General features: G+C 38.5%; 1 protein-coding gene across 1 annotated transcript in view; it reads right to left on the bottom strand.

The window, feature by feature from the left end:
- LOC104502296 (centrosomal protein of 112 kDa-like) overlaps nucleotides 1–21,619 on the bottom strand; it is a gene marked incomplete at its 3' end in the record, with an annotated part of 35,898 nt that overhangs the window by 3,028 nt on the left and 11,251 nt on the right. The window contains exons 6-9 of the mRNA XM_010146253.1: nucleotides 14,342–14,389; nucleotides 14,126–14,203; nucleotides 2,612–2,698; nucleotides 706–805 (exon numbers count right to left, since the gene is read on the bottom strand). Of these exons, the coding sequence (XP_010144555.1) occupies nucleotides 706–805; nucleotides 2,612–2,698; nucleotides 14,126–14,203; nucleotides 14,342–14,389 (313 nt within the window). The remainder of the gene's footprint in view (nucleotides 1–705; nucleotides 806–2,611; nucleotides 2,699–14,125; nucleotides 14,204–14,341; nucleotides 14,390–21,619) is intronic.

The following is a 21,619-nucleotide window of genomic DNA, read 5'->3' as shown; positions in this document are numbered from 1 at the left end:
GAGCGTCGGTGACTCGACCACAACCTGTTACAGCCCAGCGCAGCCACCAGCCCACGACAGAAGCACCCCGTCCCTTGCTGCACAAGTGACTTTGCCAAATAGCAGGAAACTCTACACGTGGAACTCTCTCCCTTCTTGTACGTAGGTCACCAAACTTGTGTATTATTTTACGCTGTGGTCTAGTCCACAGTGTAAGTGGACTCCAAGGAATTCTAAAAGAAACGATCGTTCAAAAACTGCTGACAAGCCACAGTCAGGCCAAGTCTTGTACTTATGACAAATTCCAGACTACTACTCATGTTTGAAATCTCTTGCCACAATAGTCCTAAATAAATAATACATCGTGGTTTGATTAAAATGTACTGAATGTAAAAATAAATTAATCTCGAGCCAGAGATTCCAAAAAGTTTGAAATAAGTGGTCAAAATACTTCAGTAGCATCAAAGAAACTTTTTTTTTTGGTGACGCTCATAAAACCTGTATTAAATATAACAAGATCACACTGCCTCTTGGAAAATCTGGTTTGGAAACCGCACAGCAAAGACAAGCAGACAAGCCTCTCAAAATCTAAAGGCAAAATTAGCTCAAGACGTGCAAATGAGGAGGAAGGGGCCATCTGCACCTAGAAGGAACGCGTAAGCCCAGAGCCTCAGGAAGGATGCAGTACGTCACCACGCAGAAAACAACTGTGAAGACAAAAGTCACCTCTTCTCTCCAGTTTTCTAATCGTCTCCTCAGCTTCACTTTGTTTGGTTTTGTGGAGGGACTTCAATACCTCTATTTCATCATTCTTCCTATCCAAAATCTACAGAGAAAATTCACAACACTTCAGTGAAAGTCCAAAGAAACCAAAACTACAACCAGTGCACAAAATAATATACGCTGACTGTGACAAAGGAGCTGCCTTCAGGAAGCACTCAGCTCGCGCTGGACTTAGTGATTAAATCTACAGCAATTTTCACAGCTGAGATTGCCAAGCCAGAAACACAGGATGGATTTAGATAAGTGCAGGCAATAGATTAAAAAGGAGTTTCATGGTTTGGGGGGTGTCTTTTTTTTTTCCTTTTAAACTTGGGCAAATACAACATTGCTTCTGTGGAGTTTGGAAGTTTGGTGCTACTACTGCAAACAGAAAGAATTTGTTTCCCTCTTCTACTTATGTTGCATCGAAAATTCTCAGCAAGATTAAAAAAACAGGTTGGAATAGAGCAAGTATCAGAGGTGTAACTGCATCCCCATTTCTGTACATACTGATTTTGGGGGCGAAAAAACGCTCGAATATTTGCACACTTTCAGACAGTATTTTAATTTAAACTTTGTGTTTAAGATAAACATTAAAGACACAGAAATTTTATAACAGTATCCCAAATCTCTCATCAAACAGAAGCTTTCATCTTAAAACAATATTATTCCATCTGCAATAAATGTTTTGTGTCTTTAAAGATTAATTTGACACCATTTAACCTTTTCTAAAATATCCAACGTTATTAAACAACTTCAAAAGGCAGAATTGGAACATCAGTTAGAAAAGGATGACAACTCAAGGGATGAGAAAGCATTTAAACTATGTCTTATTCTCACAAAGCTGTTTCCTTTAGACTCCCGGCTTTGCCAGCTAGTTATGCCTGCAGACTTTGAGGACAGATGAGCCAAGTATGCACCTGACCAAATATTCACATCCTTTCAGGAGGCTTTGATGTGTCATAGTGTTGTGTCAACTAACTTCCTCCAAGGCTGTGACTCAGACTTAAGAAACAAAACAGAGGTACTCAGTAATGCAAAGCTTACAGTAGGATAAGCCATGACGATCCCGACGCCGAGTGTTTAACTCACAGTATGTTCCTGGGATCAGAGTGCTCCAGAAGGCACTTCGGACCCGGCAGAACTTGATCCCACATGTTTAAAACATGGTATTACAAGTAGCAGTCTGGTCTTTGATAGTCTTTTTGTAATCTTCCCACAAGTGTTGTTATGCAACACTAAACAGACGAATCCAACTTAACCCAAAGGAAGTCTATCGGGTGTCATTTCACTGCTGGGAAGATTTAAAAGCCACATACAGCTTTAACAATGCAGCAACCTGAAGAACAAACGGTTTAGCGACCAGCCTATGCCTTCAGATACAGTCCTGAAACAGAGTCATGGGCACAAGCACTACTGCTGCACTCGTGGGAACACGTGTGACATCCTGGATGATTTTTCTACTGTCACTTTTTTGCATTTTGTCCATAAAACTTGAATTACGTATTTTTATTCACATTTTTCTATAACACAAGTACTTTCTCTCTGAAAGATATATCACAGGTTTATGATTTCATCAGTGTAGGAACCCCCAGAAGCTGTTGGGCTGATAAAATAGGTTGTCTCGTTCAAACAATGAAATCATCTTGGATTTTCATCCGCATTCTGCAACTGTTCCTAAATTGATGTTACAGAATATTCTGCATTCCTATCAGTTTATACAGAGTGCTACCTACAGTCTTACTTTAAAAGAACATTAACTGCAACTGTGAAGAAGCTAAAGCACAACTGCACATTATTTATTGCAATCAGACTCTCTTGATGTTTTGGTTTATATACTGTCTTCGGAGGAAAATACAAACACTCTTACCTTTTGAACATCAGCATCATGCTTCTGCTGCAATTTAAGTTTTTCTTCATGAAACCTCCCTTCTGCTATTTTCATTTTCATGTCCAGCTTTAAAAACAAAATAGAACACATAACTTCATTAAAATAAAGAATAAAATTACACTAGTGACCTCCGCATAACTTCTAAATTATTCACTTATATTTGAGGGCAATGGGAAGTCGCTAACGAATAATTGCTATGAAAACTCTATATTCAGTTTCTCAGTATTTCATATTTATTTGATAAAACTGTTACAAAAGATCTCGACCTAAAATATTTATTTAGAAAATGAATTTGTAAGATGTTTTACTTGGCAATAAAAACAACTGCTTCTGCCCAGAAAAAGCTATCATCCCTTATTTAAATAAACAGCAAAGAACGAAACTTTTACTATTTCTGTTAATACACCAACTATGGTAAACTTGCTTCCCCTCCGTAGGCAGGTGTTACGTTTATACAAAGAACGTCCTTTAGCCCAGATGCCCGTTTATTTTTGTTTGTTTTCTATTATTCAGATTTCACACTATAAACACATTTCCTTTTCAAGGTTACTCGCAGCGGCATTAAGGATGTTGCTGCTGAACTGGATTGCTAAAATACATTTCCTGCTTGCGCGCGTTCAAAGCGGCGTACTTGATCCCCTCCGACACAACACCACGTTGCCACTTCCTACTTACTGGCTAAGTTTGCATCTTGAAAGGATTTTTAAATCTCTTGCACTGTTTCACTACAGCACTGAGGACCATTGTGAGGACTCTGCAAATACAACAGCTATTTTCTGGTTTTGAGTTTTCTAAGAAACGGATGTAACACCTTGAGCTCAGATTCAGGGTATTCTGCTTCAACGTTTAATCATTTCTACTGCTCAGAAAGTGGACAGAAAAGTTTCCCCAGAGTTGCAGAAGAACCCGACTCCTAACCCTCTCAACTGGCACACTCTAAAGGAACCAAAGCATTATTCACTCTGCCTTTATTTGTATTCCTCTGATTTGTCAAGAGTAGTCGGGCATGAGATCGGGCATGAATCTTTGTCTAATATATAAAAGAAAATAATCTGTAGCATGTTTCTATACGATTACTTTGTCTTACATATTTGGTTTTTGTGACTTGAAAATAACACCACGTTTTTGTACTTCGAAAATGTGAGCTATAAAAATCCAAGTCAATTCAAATCTACAACGTGCCGTGCAGTAAATACAGAAGACAACTCAAGAACTGAAAACAGAAGCAGCAAGAGCCACAAATCCTTTTGTCCAGACTCCCCATCTACTGATACCCAGAGTATCTGCCTGCTTCCTCCACCACACAGAAAGGGGCTGCCTATCTCCAAGACTAAGCAGGAACACAGCCTTATGCAAATTACCGGGGGAAAAAATTTAGATTGACAATTAATCCAAAGAAAATAAATAGTATTCTCAGCTGACAGCCACCTCTTTTATCATCCAAAGATGAGCACCATGATAAAAATGCATATTCTATTGATGGAATATACACAGATGTACATATGAAAAGAAATATATGCATATATCCCTCCACCAAAGTGACATTAGAGAAGAAAATCTTAGTACCAGGTAATAAAATAAGTGTTGATTTAAAAAAAAGAGCAGAGTAATCCACTTTCAGATAGACAGTTTGTGAACATTCCATAAATAAATATGGAGGCCTTGTAAAAATCACAAATACTAGAAACTAAACATGAGAGACTCCAATCTACTCGAATTACATTAAAAGCTTATGAATTACTGGTGTAAGCTATAGCCCTCACAGAACTATTAAATCCTCACAAACACATTACACTTAAAACTCATTAATAAAGTGAGAACGTCTTGGCTGCTGTAAATGAATCCTTGGTGGTTTGCATCAGCTGAGATCTGGTCTACATTTTATTATTCTGTGGGTTGAAAGAACATAAAAATAAATCAAACGCTACAATTTGTCCGGTATTAAATACAGACGCGTATTTTGAAGCGACGGCAATTGTTCTCGGCCACATGGCTGTCTTCCCACAGGTTGACAGCAGAAATCCCTGTGCTTGAAGTTGGCTCCACTCCTTGTCATTAATCTTCCTCTTAATGCCGTTCTTCCACTTGCTCCAGCTCTCCTCAATTTGAGTTCTGCCACTTGCTGCTCTACTTCCAGCAGAACAGGGCTGTGTCCCACAAAACGTCACACATTTGGGGACCACTTCCCAAAAAGGAAGGCTGGTTGCAACCAAACAACAAATGTGAAAGATGTGTCCAAGATACAGAAATCAGCTCTTAATGAAGACAAACTCTAATAACAAAATATTTATTTTTCCTTTGAATATTAAAAAAAAAACCAACAACTCTTACTTGAAAAATCCCAAAGACCAGCTCCTCATCAGCTGAGGGCTCAAAAGGTGATACCTTCAAAAGCATTCAAGGTCCTGCCCCGTCTGCTCCATCCACAGCTTATGTAATTTTGGCCCTTCAGAACTTAATACATAAATAAATGTGAGGAGCCCCATATTAAAGTGTTTGATATGCAATAGTTGACGTGCACATGGGGTTTTCAGCCTTTAGAGGAAAGCTGTACTTGTAATAACTGGTAAAAAATTAAATTAAATAAAACATCTCCAACAACATTTAAATTTTATAACGGTCCATAGTTCCATAACACACACACGTGTCTTCCTCACAACTTCTAGTGTTAATGTGAGCATTTATTGTAAAAATAAAGATCTACTGGTTTAAAAATTCTACACTTAAAAAATTAAAAATTACACTTAAAATTTCTTCTACGGAAAAATACTGGAAAAGCCAGAAAGCATAAGGACAACAAAAGAGCATCCTATAGCAAAGCTTGGAGTACTGGTTTCATTTGTAAATTTGCTTTTTGACCCACCCTTTGCATAAGGCAGGCTTCAAATCTCACCGCAATCGTCGATGAAAAAAAGATGTCATGTAAACACACTTCTAAAGCGATCTCATTGTGGCTGGGGTTGAAGCAAATGGGCTTATCACAACTGGAAGTGAAACTTCTCCCATTTCAATTTTTAACAAGTTATTAAATACTAAGTTCAATAAAGGATTATCTTCCAAACTGAAACCACACCAGGCTGGATGGAGCACATCGCTGCGGTTACCAAACGCCAAACCCCCCTGTGCTCAGCTCCTCCTGCCTCCATCTCCTGTGGCACAGTGCTTCGGAACTCCGCGGGCTGCTCTGCTCCCCGGTGCCCTTTGCGCTCCGGCTGTACTTTAGTTATCAAACACACATCGAGAAACAAAATAACCTTCCACACTGTCAAAGATAAAAACAACATCAAGAAGGATTTGCCTCGCTAGAAGCATCAACTGTGCTCACGCCCATCAGTCCTCACATCTTTTATGAGCAGTTTCGAGGCAGCAGAGAACACAAAATTTACGGTGCAGATATTTAGCTGCAGCTGAGAAGTTTGCAGCTATGTATAAAATGCAGCCGTTGCTGCGCCTGAACATCATTCCTGTGGATTTCTGTCATTGTTTATTCTCCTCACAGAGTATGAGGCAATTAAAGCCCGAGGCCATGTAAACAACCCTGATGTCAAACATCTGTCTGTCCCGGGTATGTATTGCCAGGGAGGGTGGGAGCCCCAGAATGCCTTTAGGTGCCTAGTCACACTTTCTTCCTAATTTAAAAAAACAAAACACCACCTAAAACAGCAAACAGTTCCCTGAAAATGGGGTTTCAGCCTATTGCTGTCCTGTATCCTCAGAGCACAGGGTAGGTGCTACGAAAATTTAAATAATAACTGTCAAACCAACAGGATCTGATCTGCAATTGTCACAAATCTTCAGAAATAAGAGGCGATCTCTCAGTTCTTCATGATGGAAAACAAACATTCATCTCGTCACCATTTACAGAAATTCACAGAAATATTTAAATACCTGATTTTAAAGAAAATCAATAAGCACACTAACAATATTCATCAGAGACAGCTTTGAACTACTGCTCACTTATCTTCATTACCGGGATCGCCTGTAGGCCAGAGGGGGCATCTTGCAGGATTAACACCCTCCAGAGATTTTTTTTTTTTTTTTGTGGCTATTTGACAAAACAGTACTTGTTGCCTGCCAGATTTTTTTTCCAATCTATGAATATATGGGGGAGGGAGAAAGCGAGGAAGGGGGAGAAGGATGTAAACAATAAATGAGAACTTCAAAGTAAGAGCTAACAATGCAGAACAATGCCTTGTATCTCTTACAATATACGACAAAATTTATTTGTCTTGGTGTTACGCAGCTGCTGAAAGAAATCAGTGCACAATACAGAGCTTTGATATTTTTATAGAAGAAAAAGGTTTCTTAAAAAAAAATACCACAAAACCAACAAACTAGAACTTTCTACTGAATCGTGTTTACACAATTTTCACATCCACGGTTAAAAATAAATAAATATTGGTAATTTATATAATGTTTCAAGCTACATAGGCAGGCCGAGGCAGAAGGTACTGCCCTTGCAAAACATTTGCCATTATAAAGACATGCTAACATCAGACAAAAGCAATGTGGAATAGCATCTCTCACATCATAATTAACGCGCTATCTGTTCTCATTGAGTTATTTCAGCATCTTACATCGTGCCCTCAACATTTTTTAGGATTAGCTTTGAGGTGTATTAATATTTAGAGCAATTTAAGAGTCAGAATAATCACCCAAAACAAAGTATAAGGATGAAAGTTTTGTTGAGGAACTATTAAATACGCTGCTGAGAAGTTTGCTCTTTTCCACAGGTTAAGATTTCCAGAGGAGGTCTGGGTACGAAGCAGCACCTGCTGCATCTCCCCGAGGCTCGGCTTGGTTTCCTCGATAAGTGGGATTCTAGAGAATAAAGGACTACTTGGAGTCTTTGATATAAAGACTTTCTACGATACGCAAAGGAGACTCTTCTTGTATCAAGAGTCATTGGTTTCACCGACTCAGTTTCCCAAAGAGTCCTGGGAGGGACTGGGGGGCTGTTGTGTAGTTTTGCCACCTAGCTGATTTTTCTGGTTTTAAATTTCCAAGGCTATATCAGACTTTAAGAACAAATCCTATAAATTAAAGGAAGTCATAAATAATATTTTTCCTAGAGGACCATTACGCACAATAAAAGCAGGTTTTTCTGTCTGGGATTCACATTAATGATGGGCTTTTGTCCTGATGTCTGTGCTCATCCTGAGCGTAACACAGAAATAAAATAAAAAAACCCCCTACATTTTGAAACAGTAGATCGTTAACCACACAAGTATTGATGATATTCAATGCAGAATTTGTATCTGATTCAATGACAAAGGTGACACAAACATCTTGTAAAGTCTCTGTTGCAAAGAGCTTCCAGTCTGTACAAAACCAGAGACAGACCGAAAGAAAAACCGGATCAAACAAGTGAAACACGCAAGCCAGAAATTAGAATGTAAAAAGACCCTTTATAAACATGGCATTTTGCCCAGATTCAAAAGTCCCTCCACTAAAGTCTATGTTTATGATATGAACTATATTACTTGACCTAACCAACATTTATTCTTCTCTCCACATATGCAACCTGCTTTGTATCTCTACTCTTTAAAAACATTACAACTGCTACTTCTAGTTATAATATTTTTACAGAGCGCTCTTTGAAGAGAAACTAGATATTCACTAGAGTAAAAAATTAATGTGACATTGCCCTTTTTTATAGCCCCTAAAAAGGAATGGCTTTGTCATAAATCAAATCATACCAGCTCTCCCCCCTCAAGAGAAGTCTGATTTTTTAAATGACACTCAACATTAATACACATTTGCTGTATACAGAAAAATAATTGAATGGACAATTGTTCTTATTCATATGTAAATGTCATTAGCCCTTTCAAGAGAGAACAATGTATTTTTCAGAGGTTTCCAAGTCGGGGGTGGTGGGAATAGGGAGAAAAGCACACAGCTTTGTATCCCAACAGCTGTAATAACTCCAAATGGGATTTTTACACTGAAGGATGTTTTACATAGCTAATAAACGTAACATGCATATTAGCACTACACCACATCATGTTACTTAACAGCTTTATCTGGAACGGGAAGTGTCCCACTTCCACACACAACAAACACATCTGCCACTAGTAGAAGAGGCTCTGACATCAGTAGGTACCAAAAAAGTCCAAAATATGTTTAGAAACCGTGAAAGCTTATACACGGTAATAACTTATTCGATGCAATTTCATAAAAAGACAGCTCAAAACCACAAAAACCTGTGTCTTCAGCTGACAGCACTGAAAACCAAGCCCAGCTGAACCTTGGGAACATACAGAAATGACGCCGATTTCAAAGGGAGTTCGTAAAATCTGAGTGTAATAAAATAGTAGATACTACTTGAAAACTTCATGTCATTCCGCGCAGCACCAAGTCCTGCAGAGTAAAGGTGCCCGTGTGTGCTGAGTCAACACCACTCTTCCTCCCCAGTGTGACTCCTTTTTTTTTTTATTTATTAAATGTTGTATTTCAGCAGCTACTGAGCTTTCTACATTCATTTCAGGATCTTCTAAACCAGTCATTAAAACTGTACTCCCACCTTTATTTCACAAGTGCAACACGTGGCACTATCAGCATAGAGAACCAGCTTTTTCTAGGCAACGTCTTTCCTTTCTTCAAAACCAGGACCTACACACATAAAAACCAAAGGGACTCGTTTTTTTAAGAGAGACACACTTTGAGGTAGAGATTAATCACACAGCAAAAGACTAATTCCCAGCTGCTTCGCAATCGTCTGGACATTCTACTGGTTAAAGCACCAGTTTGAATGGCTAACCTACCCCTTTGATCTCTCTCAGTGTCTCCAGCACATATGTGCAATAATTAAAGACACAGCTCACAAACCGTTGCAAAAAAATAAATAAATAACTGCACATGTACATCTCTATCTCCATGACCAGACCAATTAGCATCAGGAATCATAAATCACCCGGCAGTTTATGGAAGCATGTCTCATCCTGACACACACTGTGTGTCTCACACCAGTCTAGCAATAAAATAAGGATTGGGTTTATTACGTTATTACATTCTGAGTGTTATCAAAGCAAGACAGGACGCGACTTCCTCACACAGACAACAATGGACAACTTGCACATGTTCTTAGAAACAGGACATTAATCAACCAGGAATCGTGTTAACAGAAGTCAAGATTGCTGCGTTTCTGAACGTGAACTAACAGGTTACTATTCAGAGTGATTACGTGGAGGTGAGAATCACTTTACAAGGGAATTCGCAATATAAATCAGACACTGCATTTGAAACAGACACCAGGGTTGTGGATAAAAGGAGAAAATTCACACAAACCAGAGAATATTTAAAGGCACAATACACACTGCTGGAATATTTTTAAGGGAGAATAAAACAGTTTTTTCAAAACTCCAGTTACTGTGAGATTCAAGTTTTGGGGCCACCTACAGCTGCCTTTGCAACTCAACTGCCTTCAGGAAGTCCACCAAAAAGACTCTCCTCCTATTATCACTAAATACCTCTGAGCTTAAAAAGCACAAACAGCATCACCGGCTCCACTACATGCCTGTGTAGGCTCCTTCAGCCAGACCCAGCTCCCCCAACTCCAAACACACACGTATCTCTATTTGTCTGCCGAGCAGATTTAAACTCTAGCGATGTACGTGCATCTGAGCACACACACGCTTTTGTTCCATTATAGTATACAAGAGAACAATACTGATAGATTTTGTGACCATTCTTGGAAGATACGAACAAAATAGCTGTTTTCAATGAGGAAAAATTATCAAATCCATGATGCAGCTAAAGGCACAATAACATTAATTTTATATTGGTAACAGCTCCATTTAATTACAAGAGTCCTTCTTTTAGGATACTGTCTCCATATTAGTTTTATTTATTGCTTTTAATCTGGAATGCACAAAACACTTAATTCATGTATTAAAAAAAACATTGCCATAGAACAGAGCAATTAGGAGGAAGAAATCAAAACCAAAAGGGCAATGCTCACTGTTCATCATCTCCTAACTGTAGGGACACATATTTTCATCTTCAAGTGTTCTTATCTTTATTCCCTCCTCCTAAAACTCCACCTCTTTTCTATGATTAGTGTTACTCGCTCTCCCTCCCACACTCTACAACTTTCTTTCCTTCGCATTCTACGTATGGTCCCTTTTGGGAAGGATCTCTATCACAGCCCTTAGGCAGCTCTCTCCATGTCAAGTTACAATCTCTTGCCAGGTAAGTGAGAAGCACGGTAAATCTGCTGCTTTCCACACCTTCAATTCAGAACACTTTTCACCAGACCAAGACTTAGCTGTAACACCATCGCCGCAGCACACTGACTTTATCTAGACGTAATTACATCACTAGATCCCAACACTTCTGGTGCTGTAAAACTGTACACATGGCTTGATGATCTTTATAAACAAAATTTGTGTCACGCAACAAATGGGAATGGCACATTCACAAAAAAAAAGATAAAAATATAAATAAAGATTAAAAAGAAAAAGGTTCTAAATAGCTTTTTTTAAAGCATTGCATCTTAAAGATGGGATTGTTGAATAGGTCAAAACCCCATCACTGTTTTCATCTTGCTTCCAGTCCTCAATCCATGAAAATTCATTTTCAGGGGGAAAAGCTGTCTTTTCCGCATTCTCTAAGCTCTTTTTCACTTCTCAGGTCATCTCTCCTTTTCCCTGGGCACACACCCTCACCTCCTCAGTCCTCATTCAGGTATTCTGTATCCTCTGGAAAGCTCACCCCTTGCCTTCCACAGAATGACTCCTCCCTCCAGCTGCACTGCACTAACTACTGCTCCAGCTGATCGCAGGACAGACAACCGATCTTGCCGGACTGCTTTAGTATGAGAGAGCTGGAAAAGCACCCCTGCTCCAGTGCCCAAAAACTTCATCACTGGACTTCCAAAACTCAAGATAGAAAAGGGACAGGAGTGATAAAGTCAACAAAAGTACTGGAAACACTCCATGTTCTCAGTTCACCCAGACAGATGAAGCTTCATAACACAACTATTGCACAAAGCATTGAGCTTGCCAGTTTGGCTAAAAAAACAACAAAAAAAATTATTAAAGAGTTGGTTCGCAGCTCAGTACAAATTTGCTCCTGGTGTTAATTATAACCTTCAATATAAAAGAAGAAAAATAGAAAATTATTTCTTATATTCCTGCCTTGGATTTGTTTAGGTTTTGTTTGCCGAGTCTAGATAAATAGATACCTTTGCTTACAGAAATAAAACAGAAGGAAATTGAGAAAAATGCTAAGAAAGCTTGACTGACTAAATGAAAAACTAAGAAACAGAACTTCTTTAAAAGGAACACCAAAACTTCTTTAAAGGATGCATCAGATAAACTAATTGGTTGAGAAAGGTTAACAAAACATCATCAATTAATGAAGGTAAATCTGTTTAATTCCAGAAGAATTCCAGACCCATATCTGGGCAGTGGAATTGGTTCTGTTTTTCCTGAAAAATCAAAGAACCATTTCTTCCCACACTCCTCTGCTCCCTGGAGGACTGGGTGGCACTGGGGATGGCTGACAGTGAAGTTCAAAGGGAGGCATCTCCTATCCATCAGACCAGCCCGTCGTGCCATCTGTTTGGTTTGCTGTCCCACTGAAAACGGATCTATTCCTGGTTTGTTGCATCTTCCTTGTTTGAACCCCTGATTTTTCGGTAATGACAGTTTCCCAAATGGTTTAACCTATATCAGAAGTATTTGCCTGCTGACACCCGCATTTCTGTGAATGCATGATGGGGTTATCACCACAGATCACCAGGGGTTTGGCGTTAGAGTCCAAAGAGGTGCAGGGATGGTTTAGGAACAGAGGTTAAAAGCAAAGAACCACAGTTATCCTACGTCACGTTCTCCCGTTCTACTACAAAGAGGTTGAGAATAGCTAAAGGTTTCCCAAAACTCTGTGCTATAGCACCCTTTTTCTGTTACTACGTTCACATTCTATAAACGAACAGGCTTTATCCTTAATTTGGCTTCACAAAGTACGATGAAAACACATTGAAGTTTCCACTTAACAGCACACACATGGTGATTGTGAAATGCTGTCCATAATCTTTCCAGTTCAAACCAGCCCACAGTTGAGTACCATTAGCAAGAAGTAGTGGATTTTTACTGCGTGGTTTAGAGGATTTTTCCACTGAACTAGCAAAGTATTTGCTGAGTATTTTATGCAGCTCCTTGGCACGCATTCCTGTTGATTTAATTTGAACACATTATTTAAATGACAACATCGTGCTTTCCATTTACTTAATTTTTGGTCTATTTTCACATCTTATGAAACCTTGCCTCATCCTGAGGCAATGCTGGTTTGAATATTATCAATAGAGACGAACAGTCAATATTGGACCAGAGCAGAGAAAGCAAAAGGCAGAGGGGATTGTGCAACTGCCCTGTCAGGCTGCTTGTTTCAGCATGGACTTAAGGCTGCCAGCTATCAGCGTGGAGCAGATGTTCATACACATCGCTTCATTAACAATGGAGGTACCTGCAATGGAGGTACCCTCCCCTTGCCTCAGTTAAAGACGGGTTCTGAATTGTCCTGACAGTAACTTTAGGACAGGTCTAATTCCTCAGCATCCTTACAATATACCAGGTCAAAGCAGGGATGATTTCATGGTTGGCAGATGATGCCCCTTCCTCTCTACTCGTACACATCTGGGGTCTCGGGTAGGTCTGGGTACCTATGGACACCTAGAGAACTGTGTATGTATGCCCCCAGTTCCCAAGAACATCTGGCTGAAAACAGAAATTTGAATGTTGGGGGGTTTAAAATCATTTTCCTAATACATGTTGAATTGCTTTTCCTGAAGTTCAGTCCCCCACACCACTGATACACCAACTTGAGCGCATATTGAGTTATACTTATCTCACGACTAGTGTTTTAAATAAACTGAGTAGTTTATGACAAAGGTATCACGGGTACGTAACTTCCTTAGACTATGAAGAAGGTGAAAATGACAACAAAACTTTACTTTTGTACATATTCCAAAGAAAACAACACAGTATGAGAGGATTAGATAGGCAAGCTTGGACCATAACCTCACCAATTAACAATATTCAAAAGAAGTGACACAAAACCCCACGTGAATAAAAAAGCACTGGAGCTAAATAAGGCGAATATAGAAATAGTGCAGGTCCTAACAGAAATAAGGTCTAGATCTGCACATTTCTAAAGGTATATAGAAAATAAACAAAATTCCTCACTAAATCAAGGGTTTCACTGCTGCTGTTAAAAGGTAAATTGGAGAATTCCTAGAATTCAAACTTGTCTACATTAAACTCCTTCAAAGGAACAGCAAATGTGTTCAGAAAGTCTTTTTCATTCCCTCAGTAATTGGGAAATACATTAAGTATTTAATGAAAAGCCCTGTCACTTCAGCAAAAATTCTCTTACAAGAGATTTTCTACTGTAACAAACTGCTTTGTGAATAGCCAATTTCCAAAGGAAATGTCCTAACTTACCAATTTTGCTGCAATTTTCTTTTCCTAAAAAGCCTAAAAAGAACCTTACCTCTCTTTCATGCGTTCGAAACAGGGCTAGCTCATCACGAAAAGTGCTACTTTTTCCTAGGTCCATTCTGGGGGTCATCTATTAAACGAGAACAAGTTCAAAATAACTTATGAAGTCCAAAGCAGTACGTTCAAGTAAATCCAATCCTATCCAGAAATTAAAATTAAGTGTGTTCGTGTGCCCTTATAAAAGTATCAAGGGCGTATAAATACCTACCAATGACACTGGCATCGGTTTTTCTCGCAAGTATCTTGGATTTTCTAACTGAAAAACAACAAGTTGGAGAAAAAGCAATCATGTCAGCAGTATCTTGTTATTTCTTACAAACAGTAAAAAATCTCCAATTATTCGAAGAAGTTTGCAGCAACAACTGTGGGCACATACTCAAATTAGCGGTGAGGGCACATGTAACGCAGCAGTTGTACCAGTCAGAAGAACACCAGAGCAGATGGAAGTTGCCTTCAGATGTACACACCAGTTCAGAAATGCTCTCTGCTAGAAAAACTGGTTATCTATTAAAACAGTTAACCTGCAAACCACCGAAACAGCACTGTCTCCAGATACACAGCTATAACACACAAATTAATTCTCCTGTGCTTAATTCTTCCTCCTTTAGAACACCTCCTTGAGCACTCAGCAGACTGCAAAGGTCCAGTAACATGCTGCCATCTTTTACAAGTTTTAGAAATAGAAAATCTTCATAAGAGATTATGAAGAGATTATGTTGTTGGACATCCTGAAATTTTACTGTTTCCTAAATGGATCAAAAATGGCACTTGTTTTCCAAAGCCTCGTGGTTGTAAAAAATCCATCAATGAACATTTTCAAAGAATTTGGCAGCTAAATACATGGCTTTTACAAAAGATTTCCAATTTCATTCAAAAACCTTTCATTTAAATCAGAGTAAAGCTAGAATAAATTTACGGATTGCAATGATTTTAATCTGGTGTGTTTCAAAAGTTACAGCTGAGTGCATTGAAACTACATCCACACATGTAAGTCATGGAGACAAAACATAAGGAAGTCATTCATTAGCACTACTGTGTAATTAAAGCAGCTTTTTTAATCACTATTTTTAAGAACTGAATACTGAACATTGTTCACAACCCACTTCCTCTATCAGACAGCTCTATCTTTTTAATTTGCTCAGACGATGAGGCTCAAACCTGACATCACAGAGAATGCCTAACACCCAAGAAAGGCTTTCAAGGGTATAATCCTGTAAATGAGGCAGTGCAATCTGGAATGGGAATGTGATGGCAACACAACATTGCATCCTTTTTTTTTTTTTTTTTTAAGATTAAATTGATCTGAGGCATGGCAAATACACCAAATGCTTGCACTTTCTCCAGTACTATTAAATAAACTTGTGTTAAATTTATCAGTGAAAAAAGGCTTAATCCCTCTGAAATTTCAATTTGATACACTATTATTCATTTCCTGTCCTACAAGGTTACGTAGGATTTCTATATGCTGAAGAGTCGTCACATTTCTCCCAGAAGGAGCTGTAGATACTCATGTTTAACATACATTCAATTTCGATGAGTAGTATTATAAAATGGTCTAATACTACAAGAAAACCAGTAATTTAACTCAAACCCTATTTCTCTTTGTTGTGACTGAATTTGCCAAAACAGATACATTAAACTTTCTTTCACGTAAAGCATCCTAGGGTGTTTTTGAGGGGTTTGGGGATCTTTTGTTAATTTTAAATATGCCACAACGACTGCCATGTGAAAAACAAGGGTAAACATTAGTGAGTAAAGTAATCACGAATGTGCCCACTGCAAAAAAAAAAAAAAAAAAAAAAAAGCTTTTTCTTATATTTAGAAGGAATTTCTTGAATTTCAGTTTGTGCCCATTGCCTCTTGTTCCTTCACATAGAAGTCTGGTTCCATCTTCAAAAAAAAAAAAAAAAAAAAAAAATGGATTTTGGACACGAAAGAGGATATTGGTGAGGGGAAGAAAACAAGCGAGAATATCACGAGGCATTAACCACCAGAAGACAGATAACAGCGGGGGAAACAAAAATCACAAGAGAGACAGAAATAAAAGGTAAGAAATTCTAAACCAGAAAAAATAAGGATTTCTTTGTCTACATATCTGTATCTGCAGTAGTATTTCCTATTTAAAACGCTCTAATTTTACCACTACTATACTCTCTGCTTATGTTGCCCTCTCCCCCATCCATCCCACTCGCCCACTCACCGCCTGCACAGACACCAGGCAGCGCAGGCAGCTCGCCAACAGCCCCAGGTTCAGGAGACTGAGCAGCAGGTTCACTGAAAACCCTCCCCAATACCTGGCGGAATTCAGAGAAGACCAAGGCTGCAGAACCAAATTTCAAAGGAATAATTATTTGCCAAAGGCCTCTCTGTCATGCAAAACGAATACAAACACCCTTTACTTTTGCTTTTTTAAAGCCAAAAATTAACTGTAAATATTTACAGTAATTCAAGTATTTTATCTGCCCAGGAAATTCAGCTGTTGACCATCTTCACTTCAAAACCAATCTAAAAAGCTAAGGTATATCCTACTTGTTTATGAGAAAGAAGAAAAATGTGTCTCTAATACTTTGTATGGCCCTAGTCTTGCATTTTTTGATTTTGTAACAGCAGCCATATGTGCTTTGAAGTTAAATGTTCCCACTTTGTTACTTGTTGTGGATTATATCCACTTAAACTGATCTGTAAACATTTAATGTCTCAACATTCGTTCTTTTCATGCTGGTCTTCTGCAAAACTTCTTGTTCTCAAAATTATACCACATTAAAGAGGCAATATCACAAAAAAGAATGCCCCAAAAAAGCTTGTCTTTATAAGAAACATGCAAATTTAAAAATAATAAGCAAAAGGTCAAAGACAAACCAAAATACATATGTATGAGTAGACCAGTAAATCACATGCTGTAGGAGCATGAACCAAATAAATGTCATCATGAAAGACAGCTTTATTTGAACTGGAATTGAACTCTAATTTGTAAATACCACTTCGTAAAAACGGCATTTTGACTTTCTTCATAAAAAAGATTCTGGATTCTCCTGTTCTATTAGGCAGTCAGACAGCAAACCGTGTTTCAATTTGTGGGGACTGGCATGGTCAGTTCTAGTGCTTGAGTCCTCCTAAACCAGAGCTGGGAAGGCTCCGGAAGACCATATTCCCATTAGGAGACACCCACTATTTAACGGAAATCATCTCTTGATGAAGATATTCTCCTAAGTTGAACAACATATGGCTAAAATCTACCTAAAACCACAGATCCAAAACTGAATTTGAGGAAAATTAGCTAATAGAAAATAATTTTTAATTGTAGTATTTCCGATTTCTATTTATTTTAGCACCACTTAAAGCAGTCAAAACTAAACATTTTTGAAGTATATAGTTTTAAAGCTTCCCATGCAAGCAATGAGCAAAGCACTAACAAAAGTACACCAAGCTGAAATCGTTTCCCCCAAAATCAGAGACAGTGCAGAAAATGCACAATTTTGAGCACTGAGGACTTGCACACCGCTCATTCTCAGGTCACCAACTATATTTCATTCCTCAGGCTGAAAATAGCGTAGAGGCTTTACATCTGCAATAGTCCAGAAACTTGTACCAAAGCTTCTGCTCTTCTGACCCACTAAATACCACAACGATGACAACGTTAATGTTACGCTTCCATTCCACCCATTCCAAAGGCACGTTTCGTTCTTTGGAAGATATTTATCAAGGTAAATCTTATCTTCAATAATACATGACTGCAGCTTATTACAGCTCAGGACCGGAGCCAGGAGGGATGTTGTGTATATTAAGATTCAGGGAAAAAACCCACATTTGGGTCAGCAGGCTGGTTGCACATTCCCCCTTAAGCTTCTTCAAAGACAAAATGTGATTGTTTTCAAAACAAGGATGGGAAAAAAAAAAAACAACACAACACACACATGAAAGAGTTAAGAGCACTTAAGATGTTGAAATGGTAAACAACCAAACTGAACCTTGCCCTAAGTTCTTACTTTAATCTAACAAACCCAGCCAGCCAGCACGTTCCCTACAGAAATAACTGCTGAGTAGCTTCAGGAAATTTGAGTAAGGACATTCTTATCTAACATCATAATTCGTAGGGAAGTTCACTTCAATGCTGCTTCTGCAGTCTTAGTGGAGGACATTAAAGCCCATGAAGATTGTTTGTCAGCATGGAAGCTGAATTTATTTTTTGAAGTCACAACACCACTTGGAGTTCACTGTGGGAAAGTTTTTCCAGTGTTGCTGCCCTCCAACACCACAACATATACGGTAGGTATGTTTATAGTAAGCAGACAGACTAAGTAACCAAACAAAAGATAATCAAATAGCTCATACAGAAATGGTTGAGCTTAACTAGACTGGAAAGACACAGGCAGATGTGAGCCAAGTACACAAAACAGGCATAACATACGCTGCTGCTGCAGCCACCCAAGAATTCCCTGTGCTTGCCTCTACATTAACCCTATGTTACACGTAATTTCTCTAAGAAAGGAGAACGTAACGCAAGCCACCAACCATGGAATTTCTGTGGTCCAAGTCCTCCTAAACCTTTATGAGGCAGTAACATTTCCCATGATAAAGTCTTCTAAGACCGGAGTGTCCAGGTTCTTTGTACTAAAGATCTCACATCATTTCTGGTAAAAGCTAAAGAGTTAATTCTTGTCCTGGCTGAATTCCAGTGATGAAAAAAATCACATTCTCCCTGATTAAAAAAACCCCTTTGCTGCTTCCCCAGGGTTCAATCTCTTTGCTTTCTACTTGAAATGAAGTGCTGGATTTCCTGGGATATTTAAGACTTGTGTTGTCACACCTAAAATTGGTTCCAATTCAGTGACAAATGAAACTGTACCAGAAGCATCACAGAAATTCTAGATATAAGCAGGTCAGGTAAGACTATACACAGGTTTAATTCATTGTTGGTCCTTTAGATAACTTGAATTTTCTATCCAAAAATTGTTCGTCTACAATCTAAAAAGCTGAACAGCTCAAGAGGAAAAAGAAAACGAGCAACTTTAATCCCAGCATCCAAGAAGCTTCTTTTCCTGACACTACATATTTTCCTCAATATTTAATTATATTTGGAGACACAACTAAGGGGAGGGTGAAGATGTCCTGTTTATGAAGCATACAACATTTGTGACAATACACATTGACAGCTGTTAATAAGATAGCTGAGGGATTTTTTTTTTTATTCTAAAATAGCTGAAGAATGACAAAGAAAGTTTGAAGTAATAACATGGCCAAAGCTTATTCCTGTTTGTCTAAACTCCTGGCTCTGCAACCTCTCCCTTCAAACAGCAATACAAAAGGATTTCTTCTTTTCTACATTGCAAATGCAACTCCAAGGCACAAACACTTCATAAAGGATAGGCCCCACGTCAGCTTAGATAAGAGTCAATAAGGACTAAGAAAAACACATTTTTATAATGTATTTAGAATTAGCTGCTATCAGTATTCCACGTATGAAAGGCAAATCCATCACAATCAAAACTCAATTTTTTTAAACATTACCCATGCATGACTAGAATCTAAAGAACCTGAACAATAAAATGTTTGATGGAGATAACTGGGAACGCTGCAAGGCAGATGGAGAAATTCTTCTATTACTCGTGAGGAGCAACAATATGAGCAGAGTAATGCAATGGTCTTACTTCTCGTGTAGCAAATGTTATTACGAATAATAACAAATATCTGAAGCCTCCACATCACAGTCTGCTAAGCTTTGACCTCTCCGCATAGTAGAGAAATCATAAAATTATTTCCCAAAACTTTTCCCAATATTTTTAACAATAAGAAGCACAAAAATCTCAGCTACTGATTTAGCATATCCTAGAATGCGAAACCACATTCAGTATGTGACTTTAAAAGTACACGACCTTTGACGATGAGGAAATTTGGAGCAGAAGTAAAATCCCAAAAGATAAGGGTAAAAATAAATTAACAGTTTACAGCTGGTCATTTTACTGGTCCAGTGAAGGTTTAGCAGCAACTCGCAGCACCTGGCAGACAGCAACTGGCAGACACCAAGCTTTCCTCACCTGTATGTAGAGCACCCAGCAAGATATTTGCAGAATCTTCAATAACACCGTGTTCTTTCTCCATATACACTCGCTCAATATAAGAAGCTTTTTTCATTTTTAATAATTATTTTCTTGTTTAAGTACGAAACTCTACTTAAAACTTGCTGACCGTTTAAGAACCCGCTGGAGGCCGTGGTCCATAGCAGGGAAACACTATTGCACAGCACCCACTGGCAGACCACGCTTTTACAACCTCGGATGCTCTTTGTTAGGTAACTCCCAACAAGTCTTATCAGGCAATCAAAGTCTCTCACTAGTGACTTCTTTAATTACCATCCCTGGAAAGGAGACTTGAAAAACTGATTTATGTGTCATGGTAGCCAATCTGTTATCCAAGAGAGCTCCCATATCAGTGGGGGATCATCACAGTTTAATAACCACCCATTACCAACACAATTGCAAAGGGGAATTTCAATTAGAGAAAGAAATACAAAACACATAAAATTAAAGATAAGCAAGCAGGCAGATCAACAGTGATATAAAAATACTAGATATAAAGAGAGTCTTTGTCAGCATCAATTGGAACAATTTGTAAAATGGCCATGAGCAAGTTTCCCCCCTTAAAGCAGCTTTAACAGCTGGAGGTATTACAACTATCTGCTCATATAATCCAGGTATTCATACAGCCCAAATATCCACAATCTGCAAGCGACTGCCTGCGCATTTGTTTCAGACACCTGCACAGCGCTTTCGCAAGCTGGAGCTGACTGGTACTGAAAACCTTTCTGGAGATCGGCTCTCCCCACTTCATAACACTGCAATTCCTGAAAAATACATTTGTCTAAGTCTGGAAGTGCCAGAAATCACTCTGAAAGACCAGGAGCTCCCAAACTAACATTTTCACTAATCTCCACCTTCAGTTTGGAGAAAGCAGTCAGGCAGCTCCTGGATGGTCTCACGGTCAAGACTTCCTTCTCTCAGAACTAAAGCAAGCAGTGTGCACCGCCAATGGGCACCAAAACAGCACGAGAAACACCAAGAAGGATGCAAAAAAATTAACATTCTCTCTTATCATTTATGTTTTTACTGAAGAGAATTTGGCAATCAATACAAAACATTGGGTGTAGTAGGCAAGATTTTTAAATGCTGTCATATCCCTCTGGACAGACAATAGTGTAGGAAGAATGAGGATTCCTTAGTAACTGATTAAAATGAAAACATTTTATTGACTTTTTACGACTTTTATTTTAAAAAATAAACAAAGCTGAAGTATTTCATTAGACACTAGCTCTCCTCCCTCCCAACTTCAGCTGCCCTCTCTCCCAAACACAACTGAGCATTCAACCTGTGAGAACAAGCGGAAAATGAGAAAGAAAAAAAGAACTATTAAAATAAAAGTGATCTTAAAAAAATCATTATGAGGATATCAATCCTAATCAAAGAGGTTAAAGATTAAGTGGTAAGGGGAA

Source organism: Buceros rhinoceros, unplaced genomic scaffold (assembly GCF_000710305.1).
Source record: "Buceros rhinoceros silvestris isolate BGI_N320 unplaced genomic scaffold, ASM71030v1 scaffold22232, whole genome shotgun sequence".
Taxonomy (NCBI): domain Eukaryota; kingdom Metazoa; phylum Chordata; class Aves; order Bucerotiformes; family Bucerotidae; genus Buceros; species Buceros rhinoceros.
The sequence above is the reverse complement of the archived record's forward strand: the minus strand, read 5'-3'. Positions and strand labels throughout refer to the sequence as shown.